Below are 22,523 nucleotides of genomic sequence, written 5' to 3' on the forward strand. Positions count from 1 at the left end.
ACGGAACAAAACGAATAAAAATGATGAAAAGAGGCGAAATACGCGGCACTGACAAAGCGCCCGGCTTCTCGTACGAAATTAATTCAGGTCCATGTCGGACTTCGTCGCATGTCACAGCAGTAAAAAGATAAACAGAGAGCACGAACGGGAGAGAGACGGGGAGAGGGAAAGGTCAATAGCGCGGGTTCAGATTCCAGATTTTTTCACTTGTTCTCTCGAAATATCCCACAGCTCGGATTTATCATCGGAGCTTTCCGATGAAGCGTTGTTGCAGTTGTATGCATTATGTCTAATAATTATACCACCAATGCATTGAAGATATTTAATTTTTCATATCAACATCATCCTCATCATCATTTTCAGCTTATTCAACTATTTTCAATTATGGTGTGTAGCCTCCATCACATATTTAGAGAATCTCTTTGAAGTTTGGCCCATTCTTGTCTATTGTTAGCTATGCGAGCTCAATTTATCCCTGCTAATTTCCTAATATTCCTAATATTATAAGTTTCGTCTTAGGTGGAGGCAAGAATGGGACTCTATCGACAACAAAGTGTGTTGTTACTGGGAAATAGAACACTCTTAAAGATGGGGAATTCTATCAAGGACCTCTACTCCAAATGAGATCGGACCAAATGACTCCTCTTTAGTACTACCACAAAGCCATAAAGGCTCTCATGATATGCAGAAGACTGGCCGGAAATAGATGGGGCTGCTCCCCTAACATTTTGCGCTGGATGTATACCATGATAGTAAGACCCATGATTACTTATGGAGCAGTTGCCTGGTACACAAAACTAGAGCAACGGACGGCAAGGCTAAACCTATGCAAAGTCCAGAGACTAACATGCGTTTGCATCACAGGAGCCATGAGAACCTGTCCAACAGCAGCAATGGAGGTCATTCTAGATCTAACACCACTGCACATTGTCATTGGTAGATATGCCAATGCGACATTGATTAGAATGGTCACTAACGGAATTAGTACTGGGAGAATTGTCAGATCAGGGGCTTGGAACACCCTCATAAAGGAAATACCACTCCTGCAACTCCCAGTGGACGATATGCTAAGAACGTACAACTTTGAGAAACATCTCCATGTAGTATTGAGCAATAAAAAGGATTGGAAGAGCGAAACGCTTGCCCAGCAGTTAAAAGACCATACCATAACTTGGTATACTGATGCTTCCAAAACCAATACGGGAACAGGGATCGGAGTGTTTGGACCGAGAGCTAAATACTCCGAACCAATGGGCACTTACCCTAGTATCCTACAGGCAGAAATCTACGCTATCGAAAGATGCGTACAACTTATCTTAGATAGCAACTATCGGAAACAAGAAACAGCCATCTTGTCTGATAGTCAAGCAGCGTTAAAAGCGATCAACTCAGTATCGATCAATTCGAAATTGGTCAAAGAATGCATAGAGAAGCTGAATAAATTAGGCAAAGAAAACAAAGTCCTCCTACTCTGGGTGCCTGCTCACCAAGGGATAGAAGGCAATGAAAAAGCAAATAATCTAGCTAGGAAAGGAGCTAACACTCCACTAACTGGACCAGAACCGTTCTGCTTTCCAAGTGGTAACCAACTCAAGGCGGAACTCAAGAACTTGGAAGATTCCATCCGCAACCTGGAATGGAAATCTTGCAATGGTCTAAGACACTCGAAGAAGTTTCTGAGGGCTTATGATCAAGAAAAATCACAGATCTTCCTGGGTTTAAGTAAGAACAATCTTTGGATTGTCACGGGGTTTTTAACAGGACACTGTCTCCTCAATGAACACCTCAGTAGATTGAAACTAAGAAGAAACGGCGAATGCAGATTCTATGGGGAAGATGGGGAAACACCAGTACACCTCATCACTGAGTGCGCCGAGACGACAACCATTCGTGCCATGAATTTTGGTACGACTGATATTGGAGATGGAGCTACCCTCTATAAAACCGTCCCAGATACTGTATGATGAGTTATGACTCAAGAAAGGGGGACACAATGGATCTGTAATGTCGCAGTGATTAACCCCCCTCCCACTCATTCTAAATTCTAAAAATTCTAGTACTACCACAAACCATTCGAGATGAACAAAATGGATCGAGGAATGTGGACAGATATAACATTCCTTCAGGATGGACAAACCTGGTTTACAGACGGTTCAAAGACTGCTGAAGGAACAGGAGCTGGAGTATTTGGGGAATGACCATTATGCTTATCCTTTTCCTTGGGTAAATAAGTATTTGCGAAGATGGAGTACGGTTAAGTAACCGTACTCCATCTTCGCCATTTTACAATGTGCGAAAGAAAACAATAGAAGAGCTTATTTCAGGTAAGCTCATCAATATATGCTCAGACAGTCAGGCGGCACTTGGGGCGCTTATGAGCCCAAAGGTATCGTCGAGACTCATCTGGGAATTTCCAGGTGAACTGGGAGCTCTGGCACGAAGGAACAGAATTAAATTATTTTGGATGATGGGCCACAGCGGCCCCGAAGGTAACAAAAAAGCCGATGAGCTAGCTAGGAAAGGATCATCGGTATCCTATCTTGGTCCAGAGCCAGTACTGGGATTACCCAAATGTATGGCCCGTAGTGCACTAAAACTCTGGATCAGGAAAAAGTAGGAATGTCCACTGGAGAAACAGACAGGGGCACAGATACAGTAATGCCTTTATCCAATGACCTAGCTCTTAAACCGCAAAAGAACTGCTAGTTGGTGCAGGGCACAGGGATAGGAGAATGGGTGCAGATATAGAAAGGAGACAATAGACCTCGCAGGTCGCAGTCTTTCCGGCAGAGGGCGACCTCTTGTTATTGGAAAAAAGTTTCGTCTTCTTCTAGGTCTCTTAATTCCTCGTGGGTACTATATTGTTCGTCCATCAATTTCCTCATAGTGTCTGTTTTAAGTGTCCAGGTTTCGCATGCATAGATAAAGTGGCCTTTTAAATTTGAATATAATTGAGTTTCTTCCGTAAGCACTCCATGCTAACTTAATTCTTCAGTTGATTTCTTGTAATAGGAATCTCGAGCTGTGTATTAGTTGTCCCAAATATATAGATACTTCTACTATTTCCAGTATTATATTATTTATTAGAATACCTTTTCTGTCTACTAGTTCGTTGTACATAACTTTAGTTTTTGCTAAATTCATTTTTTGAGACCTACTTTATTGCTGGCTGTATTTAGTTCGGTAGTTTGTGCTTGTAGTTCTTCAGGACTAATGACAATTAGGACTACGTCATCAGCGAATCTTAGTTGGTTAAGATATTCTCTATCTATTTTTAATACTTTGTTAGTCCCATAGATTTAGGAAGAACAGATATCACATTATGCATTTTAACCCGATCAAACATTCGGAGGTTGACTACGTACTGTAAAAACCAACTGAGATAGAGAAGGCGACATTGCCACATATCAAATTTGCGCCTATCTACTTAGTTTGATTTGCAGAAAAGGTTACTTTAAAACCTTCCCCGGATATCAATAAATCTCAATTTCTTAATTAAATTGTGTTATTGTTTTAGGTTATAACGAGTGCGACACGAGCGATAGTAGGTTGTCTCTGTCGTAACGGTCGTTCCCTGACGACTCTGCCGAGAAACACAACACTGTCTTTCGTTTCTCAAGTACACCTGAACTCTCCGTATCATAGCCGGGTAATTTTTTTATTTTAATGAAGCTATAAGTAAATTAAAAATATATCGTATTTAAACGTTTTTATATTTTATTAAGATTTAGGACAGGTTTTTTACATAAAAGTTTAGAAAAAACGTCTTAGAGTCCGAAAAGGATAAACATAATAAAATACACGTTATAGAAGAAATTTTATAATCGAAATTACGTAATTTTTGAAATTAATAATAAATTATTAATTTTAGTCAAACATTTACAACCCCTAATATTAATCAAAACCGGATCTATTCCACAGATATAATAGAATCGGCGACAGGGAGAGAAAAAAAAATGATTGTTGTAATTTTTTTTCTAGTTAAGTGATGTCTTATTATGTAAATTAGAGAAAACATAAATCTGTTCCATTAAAGCAAGGAAGGTGATAGGAAGTGGATAAAATAAAAACTACATTTATTTAACTCGGTACTGTCTTTATTATACCGGGTGCGGCTCAAAAGTGGCTCATCCCCATAATTTTTTTATATTTTCAAATAAAAAAACAAGATTTAGTATGTTAGTATATGAAATAAATTAGGATTGATTGACGCATTCAATTGTTTTTGGTCACTTCCTGTGTCACCGGAAATGACTATAACTTTTAATTTTTAAACGGCACCCTCGGTATATTTCTACTTTATTCGATAGAAAATGACACTCTGAATAGAATGAAATATCATATGTCAACTTTTGACATTTTCGCATATGGTTTAATTGTAATTGTAACACGCGGTTCATAACGACAATTTGACTCGAAATACCAAGTGTGTGGTATCAATATATTCATAAAAAAATGCTTTTTCCAAATATGCTAATGAGTCACCCTTGTTCCATTTGAAAAAATTGACATATGTATGATTAAAAATACGATTTGTACATCTTTTAACCGGCCTAGACAAGACACGAAACCTATTAGACGATCAAAACTATTTTTCCAAGGCTCCTTGATTAAAGCTTAGTGGATTGAAAAAATCTGGATTGAAATTTAAAATAGGATGTTTTTAAGCGACAATGTCAAAAGTTGACATATGATATGTCATTCTATTCAGAGTGTAATTTTTTATCGAATAAAGTAGCAATATACCGATGGTGCCTTTAAAATCAAAAGATGTAATCATTTCGGTGAAACAGGAAGAGACCTAAGACAAGAATACGTCCAATAAATCCTAATTTATGTCATATACCTAACATACAAATCTGTTTTTTTATCTGAAAAAATAAAAAAAAGTTATAGGGTTGAGCCACTTTTGAGACGACCCGGTATATTAAAAAATATTGTTTCATAATGTAATATCATTTTAAAATTCTTGTATGTTATTTTAGATTCTGAAGATAATTTTAGAATAAACCGGAATATATTTTTAATAAAAACATTATTAATTATTAACAGGGTTATAATTATGATTTTGTTACAATGTAAGTAAGTAAATAATGTAATGTAAGAGAAAAAAATCAGATTTTACATTTTACTAAAATATTATCTAAATAAGCGCCTTTCTACAACAACGCCACTGACTCCCAATGGGTAAATTGAGAGTTGCCTACCGGTCAAAAGTCGTTTCAAGACTTAAATGGATTATTAAAGTCAAATTTCTTGCAAATTTGGCACTGGCGAACCATATTTTATAGTTTTTGAACAGAAAAAGTCAATAAAATAAACAATTAAGGACTACAAGCTAAGAAAATGCGTTAATACAGCCGCGGAGATAGCGGCAACAAAGCTTTACCGCACACGTGCGACACGTACTACAAGGTAATAAATGAATGAATAGGCTCCCTCGCCTCTAATCGGTGTTGTCATATTGTAAAGAACTTATCCTTATTAAACAGTATCCGACTTATAATTTAGTAGAATAAGGACTATTTAATACATCTATGGAATATTAAAACCTACTTTCCAAAAAACGATACGCCACTGGCCATTAGAACAATCCAAATGCGCCTAGTTGCCGGGGTCGGAAATTTTAGACTTCTCTGTCTCTTCTGTCCTTGTTTGACACATTGGAATGTTTGATACACTACCAACGAGTATTTATGAATGAGATGTTCGGTCTATCTTTATAATGTCTTTGGTTAGTCCAGTCCAGTTGACGGAAGATTTCTTCTAGTGTTGCTGTAAACAGCTTTGGGGATCTTGCAAGTAAAACATCTACACTGATAATATCCTCTTGAATTCAAGATCATTTGAATCTAAACTCTAGGAATATCTATTATAATTTCTTCGTATAATTTATTTTCTTAGTATTATTTTACTTTCTTTTATTATTTTGTTCACGTCCTTCTATCCTTTAATTACTCTTTTCATTTTTTTTGTTAATTTTTAGCTGTTTTAATGCTAAATTCCATATAATAAAAGAAAAACTAAACATTTATATTAAAAAAAATACTAGTTAGCAATATAAAAGCATATAGAAGTCAAAATAGAACACACACATCATATATATTAGCACTAATCCAGTTTCTAAGAAATTGCACAGTTCCAGTTCCAATATGAAATATCTAAGACCGTCAACTGCCTGCTTAATGCCGTCAGCTTTTCTTCATCTAATCCTTATTTAAATAAGGTTCAAAGGAGAGCTCATTAGTAAACAAACGCTTGATCCGCGTATGTAACGCTTTTGAAAGTCTAGTAAAGTATACTATATCTGCGAGTATTTCTCGCAATCAAAAAAATATGGAATATGCGTACATATATGGAAACAACGAAGACATAAGATCTAAAGCCGTGTTATTACGAGAGAATGCCGCTGGTAAGCCTCGATAAATCTAGTTTCTTCTATCTTAGCAGTATACGATATTTCTTATACTTTGTAGAAAGCTTTAAAATTCAGGTAGGTAGTTAGTTTTAACAACTGGAAAGTACATATTATGTTTTTTAGTATATTTTTGTTCGTTTCAAATATGGTAAGGTAGTTAGATTATTTTCAAAATTCTCATGGGATGCTATTTTTAGTTTTAACAATGTAGCAACCGGAAATACATTTTCTGAAATATTTTTAGTTATAAATTTGAAAATAGTACGAGGTTCTTTAAAAAATAGTACAAACTATTAATGTGCCCTAATTTTGAAAATAAAATTAATTTTTCTCTTAAAACCCTTCTGGTCTATTATTAAATAATAATGTAGATTGGAAGCAATTATGCAAATCTATGACAAATCACCAATTCTCTTTTTATAAACTCTTGACACTCATTTTGCCAACCAAGTTAGACCACTATCGCCAGATAGCTGCTGATAATGGATAACCATCTGCTGATAATGAATATCATGGTTAGCAAAACGTTCGTCAAGAGTTTAAAAATTTAAAAACAAAGTTTTCTGGTGTATTTAGTACAGCATGAGTGAAAAAACCGGCGTCAAGGCAGCTTGGAAATGATGACCGATGATTCCCCATCAAATTTTAAATATAAAACGAAACCAATCTTCCTTTCCAAGCCCACTGTGACGCCGATCTGCTCCGAACTAATAAAATAAATATTTAATATTAACTTATCATCTTAAATTGATATATTTGCTGTTTTATTAAAAAAAAATATTTTTGCACATTGTTTTGATGATCATAAGTATTGATAGCTTGGACACTGGACAATTTAACTGCAATTTTTAAAATAATAATAATAAATAAACAACGCTTTATTGTACAAAAAGCCAAAACGGCTTCATCGAGAAAGCACTCACAAAACAAACAAAAGCACAAAAAAATACACAATACAAATAATACAATTCAAATAAATTTAAGTCATTTCTTCATAAATTCTCTTAGTCTCTTCAGTCGTTCATAATTAAACATCAACAAAAAAGTCGTTTACCGTATATAGGGCTCTCTCCAGTAAGTATGATTTTAGAGCTTTGCGAAATGCGGGAAAGAATGAAAGCGACTTGATATTGAAAGGCAGATGATTGTACATTTTTTTGCCATTGTACAGTATTGAACCTTTAACTAGTACCTGAGCTCGGGGTTCCTAAGTGGATAGTTATGAGATGGCCTTTCGGGAATAGCAGATATGTACTTGCGGATTAAGCAAACGGATTCAAAAATGACTAAAGAAGGAAGAGTCAGTATTTTGAAATTTTTAAAGATATTCTGGCAGTCAGTTCTACTGTTCAGTCCCAATAAATATCGAACTGCTCTCTTTTGAAGTCTGAAAATACGATCAAATTTTGTTGCGCAGCAAGTACCCCAGAATGGAAGGGCATAACGAAGATGTGACTCAAAAAGGGCATAATAGGCTATTCTAGAGGTTGAGGAGTTAAGTTTCTTAGAAACTGATCTTAGCGCAAAACAGGCAGCGCTTAGTTTCTCCCATTTTAACGAGTTGTCTACAACAAGTCCTAAGAACTTCACAGAGTCTACGACGTCAATAGTGGTGTTATTAAGTAAAAATAGACAAATGAAACAAAATATTTAGAATTAATACTAACCACAACAGGTCCTCCCGTTATACTTCCTGATGCACTCAAAGATGCTCCAAACCACTGCCCACTTTTTTGGTCCATTTCTCTGTTTCCTATGTATTGGTTGCCTGAAATAAATAAAAAAATATATTAAATTAATAATTTAATCCAATTTTACAATTTAAAATACGTAATACCATCCAATTGATTCGTTTATCTCCAATGTATGATTACAAATCATAGCAAAAAATTCTTAAATCACAAAAACTTCACAATGAGTTAATTGTCTTATAATATGATCATCTCCTATATATTTACTGCTGTACTAAGTGTTCAGACATATTTTAGCATATATTATATATATGAGTGTAACGGTAAATATTGATTTTAGGAAAAAGAGTATATGTTTAAGAGTTTTAGAGTTTTGTCAGAATCAAAAAAACGCCCGAATTGTAAATTTTTTATATAAGTTGCATTTTTAGATACAATTTCCTGTATATGATTTTTCAGTTGAATAGGCAGAATTTTTTCTTATTTCAAATATACATATAATGTTTTCATTAGTGGTTTTAGATAGCTTACAAGCTTACCTTACATTTATCTATATTTTTTCAGTTTTGTTAGAGGTTTACTGTTTTGAATTCCATCAGCTGATCTGTTTAAATGTAGGTTAACGTTGACTATTTACATATCCAATAGAGGGCGCTGATTCTGAACTGTAGAAAAACTGCCATAATTTTCCGTTATTTAGGTTCATTATTTGAGTTGAGACGTTGCATTATACTTAATAGTAATCCACAATGATTAAAACATCTACAGTGAATAAAATTAATTTAAGTATTTTTTTGTAGAAATTTTAAAATGTCAACTTATAACTTATACACATACAGAATGTGGATAAAGTAGGAGGTGGCAGCATTGCATTCTCTCGAAGCACTATAAACAAATTTCCGGAAACTGAACAAGCGGCACTCAAAAGTTTTTCAATATTTTCCGGAAAATGTCAAGAAAAATATAAAATTTTCAACATTTTTTTCGCAAAAAAACGTGTTTTTGGGGTCGAACTACACTACCGATTAAAATACTTGCACTTATTTCTGGGATAGCATGTACATATAATGTTTCTTGGCTTTCTTTAGTGGTTTTAGATCATATGTAAGAAAATTTTTGGTCAGCTAGAGCTAAATTGTATAAAAAATAATTGTGATTGTATGTTTACTATACACCGTTATAAAGAATATACTACTAAAAGATTTAAAATGTATTCATCGTTTTTACTGCGCCTAGAATTTAGAATTAATTATATTTTAAATCATTGCTACTACGAATGAGATTGTTGTCTGTAGCGTAGATGTTATTGCACAATCGCTATAAAATTCTTCAAATAAATGTATCGAGTCTCGAATGTTATTTCGAGTTAATGCTAATGAGACGCAGTAGGAAGCTGCTTGGTAGTTAATGGCAACAGGAAATTATTTAATAGTCAATGATGTTTTAATTATCTGAAGTATTCTATAGTATCGCTTACCCAAACGCAATGCGATATAATACTACGGTAGAGAAGTATGCACATTCGTGTTATTCCGATTGTAGTTGTAATAGTATATATACAGGGTATCCCAATTTTTCACGAAAAATTTTTTTTGACAATTTGGGATTTATTGAAAAAATTGATTTTTTTTTAAATTTTTAGTTAAAAAACATAATTTGTTGATAATATGGAACGGATAGATAGTAGATTAGTAAAATAGGTAGTGGATTAAATTTACAAGAAAGCAATTCTAGAAAAGATCTAGCGATTCTCAAAATTTTACCAAAAAAATCATTTTTTTTGGAAATTTTCATAGTAAAATAACTCGGTTATTTTGGATTTATTTGAAAAACGGCAAAGGAAAATATGTTTCTTTTATCGAGATCTGCTAGTCCTGAAAACATTTCAACTTATTTAAGACTCACCCTGTATAGATGTAAATTGCACCCAATAAACTTATTGTGATCCCAAAAATACGTAGTAGTTTTATGTCAAAGGAATATTGGGACACACTGAATATTAAATTTAACAAGTTTTATAGTGACATTTAAATAGAGGTTATGTTCGTGTGGCGGGTTTAGTGTTAAGTTCTTTATTCTAAAAATGGGGCATTTTAAAATCAAAAAGCTATAGGATGATATATGTACATAAATACACACATGGCCAAAATTATTGCGTATATCGTTTAAAAATATACGGAAAGGAATTTATAGAATCTTTTTTTATACATAGCTTTGATAATCTGTAATAAACACTTTTATGTTAAAATGGATATGGTAAACAATGTTTATCGTTCAGACCCAAGATTATTACAAACTCTTGCACATTTCGATTTGTGCCCTCTTGGGTTTCAGAAGAAATTTGACCATTGTTTGGCCTTAAAATGCTTAGAAACATTATTTCACAGTTTAATAGAGTCAGAATAGTAACACTGTCTCAATAGGGCTACCGGCAAGTTGCAATAGCTGAAATTGTAGGGGTTAACCAAAGCGATGTTTTACGAATACTAAAAAAAATCAGGGAGACAAACGAGGTTACAGACCGGTCTGGAAGAGGTAGAAGGAGAGTTACTACTGCTGTGCAAGATCATCAAATATCCCTAATTGCACGACGCAATCCCCTGCTTTCTAGTACTGCTATTAAAAATGAGTTAGCTCGCTTTGAAGGAGTAAATGTTTCAAGAAAGACCATAGCAAGAAGACTCCATGACAGAGGATTACATTTAAGGAGGCCTATACGTGTTCCGAAGCTTAATTTACAGCACAAAATTACGCGACTACAATGGGCTGAGTAGATGAGAGCAAATTGACCTAATTGGAATTTCTTCATGTTTAATAATGAAACAAGAATAGGCCTAGTGTCAGACTCGCGACGAACTTTGGTCTGGAGAGCATCTGGAAGACGAACACGCTTGAATGCAGCTCAACCCCGTGTCCCTTGTCAAGGGGGAAGCATTATGTGGCATTATGGTGTAGGCAGATATAATGCACGGAGCTCGAACTCCTCTTGTTTTTATTGATGGCACAATGACAGGTGCCTCATATCTTAGAGACGTTTTAGAGCCTATTGTGCGTCCATTTCGAGGGGCAGTGGGGGATGAATTTGTTTACATGGACGATAATGCTTGAATGTCGAAACAAATGAATTTGTTTACATGGTCGATCCTCCCCATCGCACTTTAGCGGTTCGTGAATTTTGTGAAGAAGACGGTATAAGAAAACTGTGGTGGCCACTGATGTCTCCAGATTCCAGATTCTAGATATGGATGTGATCGAGCATGCTTGGGACTTGCTAAAACGCCATATTCTCAAAAGGAATGATCCCCCCGTAATTTAAATGAATTGAAAATTGCTGCGCGTGAAACATGGGAAGCCATTCCTCAACATCTTCTGGATAACTTAATTGAGAGCATGCCAAGTCGTCTCACAGCTTGCACTGAGGCTCGAGGAGGCAATACACACTATTAGTTGCGAGAAATAATTAAAATTGTTTTAATATTTCCTGTTTAAAATGAAATTTGTTTTTGTTGATTTTCATTCATTATGAAATATAATTATAATAACAGCCTAGTTGCACTTAGATTTTTAATTTTATATTAGTTAGTCCTGTACTAAGCCAATATGTCCAAAAATATAAAAAGAATCATATTAGGTCCAAAATAAAATAAAAATATGGTTATATGCAATAAATTTGGCCATGTGTATATTTATTGAAAATGTCTCTTCTCTTTTCTGAATAATGTCTTGTAGTAGAAAAGTTCCAGATACTATAATTTCGATATAAAAATACTTAACAAGTAAGTACTTCTGCAGTACATTGATAAGAATGTTACAATGACATTTTTCTCGATCTCTATAAGAGCAGTATTTGAATTGCAACTGGAATTCCTAGCAGACATTTACAAGACGAAAGGCACGATACACCATTCTGCAGGGTATACAACTTGTTGCTGCAAAATATTCTATGCCTCTAATAAAATTTATTTTGTTACATCTATTCAAATAGGGTCTCTTGTATTTTGCGAGATCCTAATGATAAGGCTCGAATTTAGGACACCCTGTACATTAAGCCTCAATTCAACCACAAATCTATACTAATATATAAAATCCTTAAGTGACTGGCATACTGATTAATCACGATCCTGCTCAAACCACTCAACGTAAGAAGCTCAATTTTGGCATACAGGTTGATTCTAGGGTGTAGAGGTTCGATAAGAAGGGATTTTTCGAAATTCCAGTTCCAAGAGGGTGAAACCACCCCTCAAATATTACAATATTTTTTATTTAAAAAAAGTTTCCATTTTGTTTTTTTTACATATTTTAAGATTTTTTAAAAATGATCAAATCTGGTCATTGATTAATCACTATCCTGCTTAAAGCGCTTGACGTAAAAAGCTGATTTTTGGAAAACAGATTGACTTTAAGGTGTAGAGATTCGATAAGAAGGGATTTTTCGAAACTCGAATTCTAAGGGGGTGAAACTATCCCTCAAATATTAAAATATTTTTTATTTAAAAACCGGTGAGTTTTTCGGAAAAACTCTTAAACACGTATATTTTATTTTGTTGTTTTACATATTTCAAGATTTTTTATAAATTTATACAGGGTGTTTCATAAAATATGACCATTGAGTAATCACGATTCTGCTTAAACTGCTTGACGTTTAAAGCTGATTTTTGGTAAACGGATTGACTGTGGGGTGTAGACGTTCGATAAGGAGGGGTTTTTCGAATCTCAAATTCCAAGAGGGTGAAAACGCCCCTCAAATATTACAATATTTGTTATTTAAAAAATGGTTAGTCTTTCGGGAAAACGCTTGGACAAGCATAATTTATTTGTTTTCTTACATATTTAGAATTTTTTTAAAAAATCATACAGGGTGTTCCAAAAAGTTGGGTAATTTCTTAACCACGATTCTGCTTAAACTGCTTGACGTAAAAAGCTTATTTTTAGCAAACGGATTTTTCGAAAGTCAAATTCCAACGAGATGGAACTACCCCTCAAATATTTCCAAGTTATATAATAATATCGCCATATTGTTTTTTCTCATGCTGACATAAATGTGAGAAAATTTTATCCAGTTTGTATGTTAATAAAAAATTCTTGCTTTGCTTTATCATCACCATTACAAATGATTAATTCGACGCGAACGAAGTCGCTGGTACACTCTATTACTATTGTAAATATCAACATAAAACCAACACCAATCTCGTTAGTGGTTTTCTTGACGATTTAAATTTGAAATGAAAGCTGCCAAGCTATAAAATTTGCCTCAAAGAAGAGTCTGAAGACACTAAAAAACCATTTTTATATTTGTGATATGGTGATATATGTATTAGCGTACCGACATAAATCCTTTTTGTTGGCGTCAGGCCGTTAAAAAGTCTGAAAACAACATGTCGAAATCATGTTAATGAGACTCCGTAGGAAGTTATTTAATAGTTAACGACAGTGGGACTCACTTTCGATTTTTCCATATCGAGGTGACCGCGCCTACGCCAGCATTTCATTCAGGTTTCGAATAAAATGCTCATTAAGCAATGAGTACCTGTTTGCTTGTTCGGCTTTATCGTATATCTTTTTTCCTTTAATTTAATATGTGTGTTAGTAGAGTCGGAAACATTTTTACAGATCGTCTTATACATTTAATGAGACAGAGAAATTTAAATATATTTTTAAAATGTGTTTTTTTATGTTTACAGTAAAAGCCACAAATCATGTTTACTAACAAAAGCACACAGGACACAATTACTACTAAAAGCTCACATTTACTGATCTTTTAACTCCAAAGCCTCGAAATTAGTGATATAAATTATTTATTTAATATTATAATTAAACAAAAGCAATCAAACTTTTTTGTAAAACATTGAAACATAATAGGTACCTGGTAGCGGCTAGACGATTGATTTTTTAGATGTTATCTATAAAGGCAGATATTACTGGTTCATGTAATTGTTGATATACAGTCATGTAGTAAAGATCCATAAAAATAGACTAAAGACATTCGAAAATAATTAATGATATTAAAAAAAAATGTTGAAAATGTCATTCGAGTCTTCACGTAAATATTATTAGATGCAATGTATTTTAGTGAAGAATTAGGCTAAAGTTTATAATCATTTCACTCAGTTTATAATCATCTGCTGATGATGCTAACATGGTTAGCGAAACGCGCGTCCAGTGTAAAAGTAAAAGTGTTTTGGTGTATTGTGGTGATTTAGTGTTTTTATTTTGCTGTTTAACACCAAAGGTTCCAACCCTCAACTGTAAGTGAAGAATTATTTAGAGGTAATTTTAGACCTGTGTTGTAGTAAATATAACCAAACCGCCTTTACATTTGACTACAACAGGATGAATCAGCTGCTTCACCTTACTCATTAAGATGGCTAAAGTCTGTCCAACGCGTCAGGGAATATTTCGACAAACGACTTAAAAAAACTGACACCAGAAAACTCAATTTACCTTCAAGTTAGTCATCTATAGTCTGTACAACGAGATGGTTCATGAAAGTGACAGTTATTTGTCATTTTAGTTTAGGCCTAATTGTATTTTCTATCATTACTTGAATGTCGTCTGCAGGAAATCTTCCCATACTCGATACCTCGCGAATGTCACTGTGTTATTTTTTCTCGTTGGATCACTCTACTTAATTTTGTTTGATTAACTCTTTCGCAATAAGGAAAATACTACAACATTGTAAAATATAAAGTAATATGCTCTAATAAGACCGCAGAAAGACCGTAAAAGAATAGAGTGGATACGACAAAAGACCCACGCAATAGATGTTATCCACAGAATCAAATCCCTCAAGTGTCAATGAGTAGGACACATGGCAAGAAAGACGGACAACAGAAGGACCAGAAAAATTACAGCATGGTATCCACGAGAAATTAAGAAACCTAAAGGAAGACCAAACCTAAAATTATAACAGGAAATTAACAGGGATAAGTTGGGCCCGCATAGCCAACAATTAGCAAAATATCAGAATTCACAAGGACGAAGAGGTGATTAACACCCTTAAAAAGAGAAAACTTGAGTACTTTGGACACATGATGAGAGGACCTAAATATGCCTTGCAGCAGAACATAATAGAAGGAAAGATAAAGGGCAGAAGGAGCCAAGGAAGAAGTAGAACATCATGGCTCAAGAATTTGAGAGAATGGTTTGGAATGACTTCAAACCAGTTATTCAGAGCAGCCGTTAACAAAGTTAGAATTGCCATGATGATTTCTAACCTCCATTAGGAGATGGAACCCGAAGAAGAAGCCAACAATAGACAACAATAAACTCAACTTCAAAGAGAGTATCTAAATATGCGAGGAAGATAATTGGAAATGGTTGAATAAGCTGAGAATGATGGTGATGATGATGCTCTAATAAAATACTAATGATATATTGATTTTAAAATTTCTCTGTTTACCTATATATTTTTGGGTAGTTTTAAGTACTGTGACGTTTAGGTTTAACAACTTTATTATTTTAGTTATTTTATTTCAGGTCTACAAATTTGTCACGTTTTGTTCTAAATCCGATTTTACACCAGCTGTAAAGAATATTAACTGATTGATTATTTTGACACAGTTTCTTGTTCAGATGCTAATTTTACCGCATAAAGAACGACCGTGCTAAAGTTTATTTGTTCGAAACGCCCAACATATGTCTTCTGTTTGCAAGAAGTTTTGATTTAAACACATTTAGTTTATATATTTTTAGATGTCCTGCTCCGTCTGGCTTATAATTCTCTTTCATCCACTGCTTAGGTAAGTTTTTGCGCCGATTCGCGGTACTGTACAAGATAAATAACAATTTTTTTATAGCCATATGTACGAAGAAGATTTTTTCATATAAATAAAATATGACGTTTTATTCAAACAATATTTTTACATACAGAGCTTTGGATGCTAATTTTCGCATGTACGAAGAGTACAGTCAATATTATACTCAGTATAATAAAATGTATTGAACAAAGAAAGAAGAGCAAGCGTATGACGGATTAAGTGGTAATGTATGGAACATCATCATCATCATCATCATTTAGCTTTTTCCGTTCACTGCTGAATCAACGCCTCCCTCAACTATAACTATTTCTTTCTATTTTGTGCTACTTGAAACCAGTTTCCAGCCACTCTCTTAATATCATCTGTTCATCGACTATGAGGTCGTCCTCTGCTTCTATAGGCCTCGTGTCTTGGTCTCTATTCCACAAGTCTCTTTGTCCACTGTTCATCTGTTATCCTAGCCACATGTCCTGCCCAATTCCATTTAAGATTTAAGACAGATGTCACCGCATCTCTTACTCCTGTTCGATTTCTTCTGGTATGATTGGGTATTTTATCCCTAAGTGTAACTCCCAACACGGACCTTTCCATTTTCCGTTGCATGACCTCTATTCTATGTATGTTCTTTTTTGTCAAAGTAAGTGTTTCAGCTGGGCAAAAAAAAATCAAGCTGGGCAAGCTAAATCAAGTCAAATCAAGCTGGACAAGGAAAACCAAAATACGGAGATCAAACGCAGGATCCATTTGGCATGGGTAGCATTTGGAAATATGAGCGATATTTTCAAGGATAAAAAGGTGCCCATGTACCTAAAGAAAAAGGCTTACGACAGCTGCATTCTACCTGAGCTTACGTATGGCTTAGAGACTATGGCAATTACTGCACAAACAGCAGAACAACTACGAGTAGCACAAAGAGCCATGGAAAGAATCATGTTGGGAGTCACCATTAGGGAAAAAATACGGAATACCCACATACGTCAAAAAACAAAATTAATAGATGTCGTTAAAAGAGTGGCAAGTCTGAAGTGGCAATGGATAGGACATGTGGCAAGACAGGATCCAGACCGATGGCCCCAAAAAGTAATCCTATGGAGACCTAGGGGAACAACAAGAAGTGTGAGCCGACCAAAAAGAGATGGGTCGATGACGTCAGGGCAGTGGCGGGAAGACAATGGATAAGATTGGCTAGAGATTGCGAAGCATGGAAAAACCTAGAAGAGGCCTATATCTAACACTGGATGGAACCAGGCTGAGAAAGAAGAAGAAGAAGTGTTTCAGCTCCATACGTGAGGATAGACAAGACACACTGGTTAAAGACCTTTCTTTTTAAACATAATTTAAATTTTTAATGTATGCAAAACTTCGCATGAAAACTAAGCTTCTTTGCTTCTTTTAAACTATCTACATAAATTGGAATTAGTTGATAGTCCAACAAAATCAATATTCAAATTATCCTTTTTTTTAATATGCTAAAATTCAAACTTATTTCCGATATAAAGTTTTGTATAAGTGTTGTTATTGTACTGTTTGAGATATTCAATCCCGTCTTCAAATGGATTGATGGTATTTTGCAGATGGTTTAAAGTTATTTTGCGTGTATTTCTTTACATCTTGTGGTGACTTTTCTAATTAATCATGAGTTGATGCAAATTAATAGCGATTCAAGATTCCTTTTTGTTTATAAAATAAAATAAATGATTCAATGATTCAAATTCGCAAGAAAGTTTATATTTTATTTCCTCTTAGATTTGATGCCTTTGATTTGATGTTTACTGCACTTTTATGGTTTAGAGTACGCCTGCAAATGAAGCACACGTTTAAAATATATCATTGTTCATAGCCCAGTTAAATTAGAGAAATCGGTGGAATAAAAAGTTTTGAAAATGGTTTTAAATGATTTCTTTAGACTTGAGCTGCTATGTTTTAAAAGTCCCCGAACATAGACGATAAGCTCGAGAAGAGTGGAGGGGTTAAATGTCACTTTTATGACTTTTTAGGTTATATCTCGGAAAATATAACACTTACGAAAAAATATCCTATACAGAAAATTGAAGCTAAGAAAATTCTCTACAAAATTTATTGAATGCATTTTTTTCATAGGTACAGGGTTGACAAAATTAACAGTATTTCTCATATTGTATTTTTGCATTTAAAATCCAATTAAAGTCTAAATTATCCTTTCATATTAATAATGGTAATATTAAGTAGCACGAAGCATTTCACATTATCCCTTTTAGACAAGTAATTTGTATTCAATAATAAAAAAATTGATTTTAATTTACTATTTAAAATAATGCATGTATAGCTTACTTTGTTAATTTAGTAGGTCTTTCAAATTATTTTTTAATTTTGTACAATATCGTATAATATATTATGACATTTAAATTACAAAAAATCTATGTTATTAAAGATAAGGTGCTTTAATTTTCATTATAAGACTTTTGAATTGAAGAATTTTATGAAGGTATTTCTTATTTCCGACACAAAAATTAATTCAGAAACATAATAATTCACTGTATTTTATAAATGTATTATTTATTTTGTTTCTTTAATATATTATGTAGATAATGGCGGTTTTGATTCTTTTAATTACATAAAAGCAAAATAAATGAACAGAAAACATTATCCATCTTGACAAATAACTTGCGCAGTCAAGGAGTGATTTATCGCATCACGTCTAAAATATATAAAATCACAGTATATACTAAAAGTTATACTTAATACTTAAAAAAATCATGATATCGTACTTCTTCAACGCTATTTGAACGAAAAACGTGCAATGAAAAAAATGTGTTTCTACGGATTTGGAATATGCCATTTGATTTATTGTCCAAATTTATGTAGGGCATAGTTCGGAAACCATAAGTCCGGAAACAAAAATGTATAGAATCATTTTTATAGAGAATTTTGTCAGCTTTATTTTTATATATAGAGCATTATTCGGTAGATGTCATAGGTTCCAAAATATAAGCAAAAAAGAAGAGAGTGAAAAAAATGACATTTAACTCCTTCCCACTCCTCGAGGTCATCGTCTATCTTCGGCTCTGTCTTCGGGGACTTTTGACACATATCAGCTCAAGTCTAGAGGAATCGTTTAAAACCATTTTCAAAACTGTGGGAATTTTTTCTACCGATGGGCCTTTTTTTAACTAATTTGACTGCGGTATCAAATATACAGGGCGATTGAAACTGTAAAAATGTATTTTTTTAGTTTGGAAACCTATAGCATTTTATTTATTTATTTATTTAGCATACAGTCTAACAGGCGTAACTTCCCATTTGAGGTATTTTGAGCTAAAATATTTAAATATAAGTACTGTTATGCCAAATATAAAAAAAATCACGAAAAAAATATTTGAGCCAAAACGTTAATAAACAAAATGGGAACTGTTCAAATGATAAAAACACGTGTGATTTCTACTATATATTATGCATTGTGAATTCAAAGAGCCTCAATATAAAGCGTTTAGGAGCTGGCATTTACTGTAAAGCCAAATGCATAAAAAGACCGTTAATCTGTAGAATTAAAGCTGTTCCAAAGCCGACTCCGGCCCACTCTAGCTTCCACTTTTAGAGTTGTCCGCGAAATATTGAGGTCTTCAAGAAGCGTTTAAGGTCTCATTGTATGTAGATCCGCTCAGCACGCTTACTCTATATATAGAGAACGGAATATCTTACGGCGGTGAATTAAATTTGTAGACACCGTGAAAAAACGCCAGTTTATTGTTCGGCTACCGCTGAATGCATACGCGATGAACTGTGCAGAAAACACGCCGGGTCAAGCCCGGGATGACGTCCGATCTTTATAAGGATCTGATACAGGGCGATTCGCTTTTTAGTTTTTTACTTGTATTGAGCAAAATGAAATAAATATGTACAGGGTGTATTAAGTTAGAGAATAGTTATTTTATATCTCATAAACTCATGAAGGCCCCCAAAATGAGAGTGTGGGAGTTACTTACCCGTGCTTTCTACCCGCGCGGTTTTAAATGCATGTGCAAAGTTTACACTTGATAACAGTCAGTGATACATCTACCGAAACGTTGTATTAGTTAAAATAAGTGAGAAGAATGGGAGACTGAAATTCTTTTAGAGTCAAATTATGGCCAATTTTTACAATTTTTTATCCAATAAAATAACTTTTTGAAATTGTAATGACCAATAAAATAACCTTTTGAAATTTTAAAGACTAATAAAATGACCTTTTGAAAATTTAATGACCAATAAAACGACGTTTTGAAATTTAAATGGCCAATAAAATGACCTTTTGAAATTTTAATGACCAATAAAATGACCTTTTGAAATTTTAATGACTAATAAAATAACCTTTTGAAATTTTAATGATCAATATAATGCGTTTTGAAATTTAAATGACCAATAAAATGTCCTTTTGAAATTTTATTGACCAATAAAATGACGTTTTAAAATTTTAATAACCAATACAATGACCTTTTGAAAATTTTGATGACCAATAAAACGTCCTTTTCAAATTTTAATGACCAATAAAATGACCTTTTAAAATTTTAATGACTAATAAAATAACCTTTTGAAATAATAATGACCAATAAAATGACGCTTTGAAATTTAAATGACGAATAAAATGACCTTTTGAAATTTTAATGATCAATAAAATGACGTTTTGAAATTTTAGTGACCAATACAATGAACATCTGAAATTACAATGACAAATAAAACTACCTTTTCAAATTTTAATGCCAATAAAATGACCTTTTGAAATTTTAATGACCAATAACATGACGTTTTGAAATTTTAATGTCCAATAAAACGGCCTTTTGAAATTTTAATGACCAATAAAATGGCGTTTTGAAATTTTAATGGCCAATAAAATGACGTTTTAAAATTTTAATGACCAATACCATGACATTTTGAAATTTTAATGACCAATAAAACGACCTTTTGAAATTTTAATGACCAATAAAATGATCTTTTGAAATTTTAATGACCAATAAAGTGACGTTTTGTAAATTTTACTCGGGTTTACTAAATTCTCTTTCATATCGCTCTGATGATTTTATGGTACTCTGTTGCCTGTAATGTACCTATTCTCTCCATAACTAAAAACTTACTTACTTACTTATCTGTACTTTAGTTTTTAAGATCATTTACAATGTGTAAAAATCTAATCGTGTGGGTACAATAATCCCTGTCGAATGAGGTAAATAACCCTGTATATTTTTATTCAGAAAATTAAAAACAAAACTTTTCTAGCCTCCACATAAAAATTCCTGATAATGAAATTTCAAGATATAAGCAGACATCTGCAAAATACCATCAATCCATTTGAAGACTGGATTGAATAACTCAAACAATACAATGGCAAAACGTATACTTAGAGTAGGTTAGCGCAGAGGATCGTCTCCCACGCCACGCCGCACAAAACAACAGATTTGTAATCATCTAACCGCGTTTGAACATATCAATTGGCAATTAAATTTATTATATCGGCTAGGCACAGTTAGGAACAAACAATGGCCGCATGACAATGCGAGAGGACTCTTCTCTCTTTTAGGCATCACGCCACTGCAGAGAGCCATTATCGTTCTATTATCGTCGAGAATAATATATTATTGTAAATCGAGTCTTGCATAATCTGACAGCTATTATCAATGTACTTTTATAGTTCTTCTTGTGTAATTCTTTCCAGTAGATGGCACCATTAAGAACAGAGCCAAATTCAATTCATACACTCATTTTTTTTAATATATTTTGTTCTAGTGGGCCGATTTTGATGATTTTTTAAGCAATTTGGAGCAAAATTATTTGACTTTTTAGTATCCCTTTTTAAATTAAAAACATAAGTTTCCATCTGTTTCAATTATACCAGGGAAAACAAAATGTTGATATTTTGGTGAAACTTTGAAACACCCTGTGGAATATGTTAAGACAGCAATGAATTTAAGCATCATTTTATCATCTAGGTACGTCTTTTCCAGATAGTTTATTTTTTGATTCATCTAAATAGCTTGATTTTTATTGGAGACGTACGCTTTTGAATAAGACAGTAACGATTAAAGCCTTTTTAGCATTGATTTTGGGCCCTCATCAACATACTTATAAAATAGTGTTTATTTTTTTTGTAATGTCACTGTTATTGAAAAGTCATATTATTATTGTTTATTGACGTTTACTCTAGTAAAGATGGTTTTAAGTTCTGAAGTATCGGCTATTGCTGCTTTAATTGAGCATGGTAGAGATCAACTTTTGAACTTAAAACCATATCTGCTAGAGTAATTTCCCAAAAGACAATAATAATATGATTTTTCATCAATCATAAACACAATTTTATAGGTCTGTTAACTAGAATTAAAAGTAAAGGCATAGTTTTAACATGAAAAAACGAAAAAATGTTATTCTCCAAAAGCGAATATATCAAAAAAAAATAATGCTATTGAGATGAATAAAAAATTAAAATATTGAGAAAAGCTACATCTAGATGATAAAATGCTTTTTAAATTCCTTGCTTTGTTAACGTACTCCACAGGGTGTTTCAAACTTTCACCAAAATATCAACAATTTATTTTCCCTCGTACAATTGACAGATGGCAACTTGGTGACCTGGTGAATTTTTCTACCATTATGGAGATTTGTTGGTCTGCCACCGATCGTTTTGTGACCATTCTCGTGAATGTTTTTGCA

The 22,523-nt window shown here is 33.4% G+C and overlaps 1 protein-coding gene across 1 annotated transcript in view; it reads right to left on the reverse strand.

Moving 5' to 3' along the window:
- Positions 1-22,523, reverse strand: part of LOC115878279 (integrin alpha-PS2) — a 250,658-nt gene that overhangs the window by 179,860 nt on the left and 48,275 nt on the right. The window contains exon 3 of the mRNA XM_030894733.1: positions 8,086-8,186. Within this exon, the coding sequence (XP_030750593.1) occupies positions 8,086-8,186 (101 nt within the window). The remainder of the gene's footprint in view (positions 1-8,085; positions 8,187-22,523) is intronic.

This window comes from Sitophilus oryzae, unplaced genomic scaffold (genome assembly GCF_002938485.1).
Source record: "Sitophilus oryzae breed Bouriz unplaced genomic scaffold, Soryzae_2.0 scaffold_1507_pilon_pilon, whole genome shotgun sequence".
Lineage (NCBI taxonomy): Eukaryota > Metazoa > Arthropoda > Insecta > Coleoptera > Curculionidae > Sitophilus > Sitophilus oryzae.